At 47.0% G+C, this 6398-nt stretch overlaps 1 protein-coding gene across 2 annotated transcripts in view; it reads left to right on the top strand.

Moving 5' to 3' along the window:
* The window catches only part of ADCY1 (adenylate cyclase 1), a 143889-nt gene that overhangs the window by 37253 nt on the left and 100238 nt on the right, over positions 1-6398 (top strand). For both annotated transcript variants that reach the window (XM_025379994.1, XM_025379995.1), the window contains one exon: positions 5378-5496. In XM_025379994.1, coding sequence (XP_025235779.1) covers positions 5378-5496 — 119 coding nt within the window. The remainder of the gene's footprint in view (positions 1-5377; positions 5497-6398) is intronic.

The raw sequence follows: 6398 nt of genomic DNA, 5'->3' as shown, positions 1-6398 counted from the left end.
GAGTTGATGGGTGCAGCACAGCAACATGGCACAAGTATACATATGTAACAAACCTGCACGTTATGCACATGTACCCTAGAACTTAAAGTATAATAATAATAAAAAAATATATATTATAAAAGATTACTGTGAAAATTTTACTTGTACCCTAGAATATATATGAACAAAAAATAAAATTTTAATTAAAAAAAAAAAAAGAAATGTAATTGACTTTTGTGTATTGATCTTGTATCCTGTGACCTTCTGAACTTAATTATTTATTCTAGGAGTCTTTTTGGTACAATTTTCTTTTGTTTCTGCTTTTGTAACATCCATTGTATTTCCCATATAGACCATCATATTACTTTTATTTCTTCCTTTCCAATCTGTACGCCTTTTCTTTCCTTTTCTGAACTTACTGCACTAATAAGACTTTCCCATGAGATGTTGAATATGAGTAATGGGAGCCAACATCCTTGCCTTGTTCCCAGTGAAAGCATTCAATGTTTGACTATTAAGTATAATGTTAGGTGTAGGCTTTTTCTGAATATTCCTTATCAAGAAGACGAAGTTTTTTTCTATTTTCATTTTTCTGAAAGTTTTCATCATAAATAGATGTTGAATTTTGTCAAATTCTTTTTCGATATCAATTGCTATGTGTTTTTTTTTTTTATTCTGTTGATGTGGTGTGTAGCACTGATTGATGTTTCAATTTTGAATTAGCATTACATCCCTGGATTAAACCCCATGTGTTTGGGGTATATACTTCTTGTTGCATATCACTGAATTGCTATCTTGTAAAAGATTTTTATATCTATATTTCTAAAGTGCATTTATAGTTCTTTATTTAGTCATTCTTATGATGGTTTTTTTACAGTCTTGATTAGTTATTTTGGCATCTCTGTCTTGGTATTGATGTGTGTTGACTGTCTTTGTTCACTTGATGAGCTTGTTCTAGTTCTTGGTATGATGAGTGATGGTTTGCTGGAACCTAAGCATTTGGAATGTTATGTATGAAGCTCTGTATGTTATTTGGACGTTTTGTTTTTGATGATTTTCTGTGACATGATTCTGGCTGGGAAAGGGGGGCTGCTGTCTCTTTACTGCCAGATGGAGTTACAAGTTTAGGCTCCACATTGGGCCTCTGTTGACACCATGTGGGGAGGGCTCCTTCTCACTGCTGAGCAGGAGTGAGGGTTCTAGTCCCTCATGGTCCCCACTAATAGCACCTGGCTCGTGGGAGGAGAATGAGATCCCCTTGGTTCCCACTGACTCAGAGTTGGGGGATGCTTGTTACTAGCAGGTGGAGAAGAAAGGCTTGGCTCACTCTGGGAGTGGGTGGGGCTGGGGCACAGAGTTTTCAGTGTCTCTGGCCTGGAGTAGGTAGGTTTATGTCTGAAAGTTTTCTCCTTGTGAGGCTGCCGAGTCCTGGGCCTTTGGCTGAAGAGAGGTGCTTTTGTTGTGTTTTCCTTTGGTCTGTGCCTATTGGTGTTGCTGACTTGACCACTTCTCCAGCACTCAGTCTGGCATATATGAGGCTAAAGAAACCTCAGGAACTCACCTTTATGTCATTTCTTGGTCTCAAGATTTCTGCCTTCTTCCCTCTGACTTTTAGTCTTGCTTGTTTGATGTGTAACATCCAGGACTTTCAGTTGTGTTCAGCAGGAGGAATAGGGAAAAATACTTCTCCATGTTCCCAGAAGTAGAATCTTCACAATTGTCACTGAAATATCTAGTTTTTGTTAAGAGTACATTTAAGTCAGTCACATTTTGATAATCAAGATAAATGCGTTAAGATTTTTATATAACCTTCATAGGACACTGGGGTACTTTGTATGATCCATAGTCATATTAGCTTTTATACTTTTGATTTCTGGGTTTTTAAAGTATTTTGTTGGCTAGAGCTTATTGACATGATCTGTTCTTGGCACTAATGTTTACTGCTGCTTGGGCCTTGAGGGTTTTGAAATTGGATGTGCATTTCAGGTGGAATATTTATAATGTGAATGAGCTATTTCATCTTTTTTTTTTTTAATCAGAAATGAATGCTGAGTCTTATCAGATGGCTGCTTGCTTCCTGTGGGAAAGGGTTTGTACCTTAGTCTGTGGTTATTAACTTATATTGGCTTAGCTGCTGCTGCAAATCCAATGGACGGAGCTAATGCTGAGCCCTTGGTTGGAAATGCAGTTATCCTTAGGAATGTCATGTGACAGTGGCTTACAGAAGTGACATAGCTCTTTTTGTCTTACATATACATTCCAGGGTAGGCACTTTATGGTGGTGCGACAGGTGTGATCCATGAAACCCTCAGCAGTCTCCATCCAGCTCACCACCTGTGTCCCTAGTGTGTTGCCTTCGTCTTCCTAAACCAAGATGGTAGGTGGAGATCTGGCTGTTACAACTGTGTTCCCAACAACAGCAGGAGAAGAAGGGAAGAGGGACAAGCTGTTTTTTTTTTTTTTTAATTTTACCCTTTATGTTAGATTGAGGGTACATGTACAGGTTTGTTATGTGAATGTACTGTGTGATACTCAGGTTTGAGGTACGATTGATCCCATAACCCAGATACTAGTACCCAATAGCTAGTTTTCAACCTTTGCCTCCCTCCTTCCCTGTCTCCCCCTTTTTGGAGTCCCCAGTGTCTGTTCTTCCCATATTTATGTCTATATGTATCCAATGTTTAGCTTCCACTTATAAGTGAGAACATGTGGTATTTGGTTTTCTGTCCCTGTGTTACTTCAGTGGCCTCCAGCTGCATCCATGTTGCTGCAAAGGACATCATTTCATTCTTTTTTATGGCTGCATAGTATTCCATGGTGTATACCTACCACATTTTCTTTATCCAGCTCACCATTGATGGGCACCTGTGTTGATTTCATGTCTTTTATTGTAAATAGTGCTGTGATATACATACACATGTATGTGCCTTTTTGGTAGAATGATTTATTTTCTTTTGGATATGTACCCAGTAATGGGATTGCTGGATTTGATGGCAGTTCTGTTTTAAGTTCTTTGTGAAATCTCCAAATCACTTTCCACAGTGGCTGAACTAATTTACATTCCCACCAGCAGTATATTCCCACCAAATGTTCCCTTTTCTCCGTGGCTTCACCAGCATCTGTTGTTTTTTGACTTTTTGATAATAGCCACTTTGACTGTTGTGAAATGGTATCTCATGGTGGTTTTGATTTGCATTTCTGTAATGATTAGTGATGATGAACATTTTTTCATGTTTGTTGGCTCCCTGTATTTCTTCTTTTGAGAAGTGACTGTTCATGTCCTTTGCCCAGTTTTTAATGAAGATTATTTGGTTTTTGCTAGAACAATATGTTTTTAAGGAACATTTCCAAAGTTTCCACATGACCTTTCAAGTTATGTCTCCTTGGCCATATCTAGCAGCATGGGAGGCTGGAAAATATGATCTTTATTCCAGGTAGCCAAGAACCCCAGTGAAAATAAGGGGCTCTCTTGTGAGGCCGGCAGTGGAGCAGGGCTACTGGGGACAGCCAGCTGATGGCTGGGTAACTCTGCCACAGCTGGTTCTTGCAGCACCCTATGCCACGGCTGAGTAGTCCACGTGAGCTCCAGTCTCCCATGCTGGGGGCCATGTGCAGGAAGTTGGGGTGTGTGCCAGGGGCTTCCCAGCAGCCTTTCTTTCCTTCCTGGGATCAGCGCTTGTGACTCTGGATGCTCCCCCATCACCTGTCACATTTTTGTTCTCCTTGGAGTTCAGTATTTTGCATTTTTCAATTCCTCAGATATTGTCATCCCCTGAGCCAAGGTGGGCGCCAAGGTGGAGGCCACATGGTGGCTGCGGCAGAGCTTCATGGGAGCTTCTTGGGGGCTATGGTGAGGGCTCGGGTGGGGACTGCAGTGGGACCCTTGGTAGGGGCAGGTTCTCAGTGTAGACCTTGGCTTTGCTTAGGGCACACCTCCAGGCCACAGACTCTGGGGCCAGGACTCAGGCAGCTGAGACATAGACTTAGCCCCACTTGGCATCAGGCAGGGCTGGACCTGGTCTTTCTCCTCCGGAGTTTATGTGGAAGTAACTTACCAGGGGAAACTTCAAGTGTACCAAATTTGTTCTCCCATTGTAAAATGGGCTGTGCACATGGAACGCTATCTGCCATGTGGAGCAGAGGGGTGAGGCCCTCATGGCCAGCTGGGCTTTCGGGATGTGGGTGGCTATTTTCATTGTGGCTGCTCCTGTGGCCCCTGAGTGTGAAGGTGTCTGGGCACCTGTGCTCCTTCTGAAAAAGTCACACGGGATGGCGGCTGCTCCTGGGTCAGGGATGTAGCCTACGCAGGAGAGACTCTCAGGGCTGTGCCCGGCAGGCAGGCCTGCGAGGCTGAGGATGGAGAGGAGGCGGAAGCATCTCAGTGCTGGGTGCCCGCGTGGCTCCTGCTGAGGCTCCTCAGAGGGAGGGAATGCTGTTGGCACTGAGCAAGGCAGGCCGCTGTGGAGGGGCTCGGAGCTGGAGGGCACGATGGGAGGGGTGGGGCTTCTTCCCCTCTCCAGCCTGTTTCCTCGCTTGTCAGTGGGATGTTCTACCTGATTCTACGTAAGATTTAAACTCTGCTCTTTTGCTTTTCGTTTCAAAGCAGATGGGAGGGGCATGGGAGGGACCGAGGGATGAGTCGGGGACTTCACACCATATTTCTGGAACATGGTCTCTCAGACATAGGGGTGTGCCCAACAGGTCAAGGGCCAGCCGGGGTTGGGGTCAGGGAACATCCAACTGGAGGATGAGAATCAAAGTCCTACTTACTCCCTCAGTCCAGACAAGGAAACTGAGGCCTAGGAAGGGGAAAAGACTCTCCAGGATGGCATAGTTTGTTTTGAAAAATCCAAACATTTATTCTTTTCTCTTGGGGGAAAAAAGAAAATGCTTGACTTACACAGCTAAGGGAGAAATAAGAAGACAAAAACCAAGAAAGAATGCCACACGGTCCCCTAGGCCGCCTATCTGTGTAAGAACAAGGGGACTTTCTGGGTACCTCAGGAGGACAGCTTGTTTCTTTAAGCCAATGTGGAAGACTCTTTCTGGGGTGTTGTTGGAGCAGTACGGGAAGGGAGGGAGGCCAGGTTGGGGCCCTGGTGGAGACAGCAGTGTTTTCGCAGCTGTAACCCTGCTGTACGCTGAAACATAGGTCAAGACTCAGCAGCGTGCCCAGGGAGTAACGTGAGGGGTGCCGCAGGGAGGCCTGGGTGTTGGGGAGGCTGTGCCAGCCCTGGCTAGTGCTCCTGGAGGGAGTTGCTTGTTCAGTGGCAGTTCAGGCCTGGACGTGGGCCTACCCAGGCTCAGAGGCCAGGCACCCTTACTGGGGAGGGTGAGGTGAGGAGGAGTGGAGGGAGGGGGCCCTGCTGTCTAATCCGGTCCCTTCTCTTCTGTCCAGGAGCGGCTCCTCATGAGCCTCCTGCCCCGGAACGTTGCCATGGAGATGAAGGAGGACTTCCTGAAGCCCCCTGACAGGATTTTCCACAAGATTTACATCCAGAGGCACGACAATGTGAGGTAGGGCTGGTGCTGACCCGGCACAGCGGGGAGCCTGGGAAACTGAGGTGTGGAGGTAATGGTGAAGGTGGGGAGGTAATGACAGAAGTGGGGAAGGAATGGATGGAGGTGGGGAAAGAATGGGGGTGTGGAGGTAATGGTGGAGGTGGGGAAGTGATGTTGGAAGTGAGGAGGTGATAGGTGGAGGTGAGGAGGTAATAGGTGGAGGTGAGGGGGTGATAGTGGAGGTGTGGAGGTGGTAGTGGAGGTGAGGAGGTGATAGTGGAGATGTGGAGGTGGGGAGGTGATGTGGGAGGTGATGGAGGAGGTGAAGGGGTGATGGTGGAGATGGGGAGGTGATGGTGGAGGCAAAGGGGTGATGGTGGAGGTGAGGAGGTGATGGTGGAGGTGAGGAGGTGATGGTGGAGGTGAGGAGGTGATGGTGGAGGTGAGGAGGTGATGGTGGAGGTGAGGAGGTGATAGTGGAGGTGTGGAGGTGATGGTGGAGGTGTGGAGGTGATAGTGTAGGTGTGGAGGTGAAGGGGTGACGGTGGAGGTGTGGAGGTGACGGTGGAGTTGTGGAGGTGACGGTGGAGGTGTGGAGGTGATGATGGAGGTGTGGAAGTGATAGTGGAAGTGTGGAGGTGAAGGGGTGACAGTGGAGGTGTGGAGGTGATGGTGGAGGTGAGGAGGTGATGGTGAAAGTGGGGAGGTGATGGTGGAGGTGGGGAGGTGATGGAGATGAAGTGGTGTTGGTGGAGGTGGGGAGGTGGTGGTGGAGGTGGGGAGGTGGTGGTGGAGGTGAAGAGGTGATAGTGGAGGTGGGGAGGTGATGGTGGAGGTGAGGAGGTGATGGTGCAGGTGTGGAGGTGATGATGCAGGTGAGGAGGTGATAGTGGAGGTGGGGAGGTGATGATGGAGGT

Source organism: Theropithecus gelada, chromosome 3 (genome assembly GCF_003255815.1).
Source record: "Theropithecus gelada isolate Dixy chromosome 3, Tgel_1.0, whole genome shotgun sequence".
NCBI lineage: Eukaryota > Metazoa > Chordata > Mammalia > Primates > Cercopithecidae > Theropithecus > Theropithecus gelada.
Note: the sequence above shows the minus strand (reverse complement) of the source record. Positions and strands in the feature narration are given on the sequence as shown.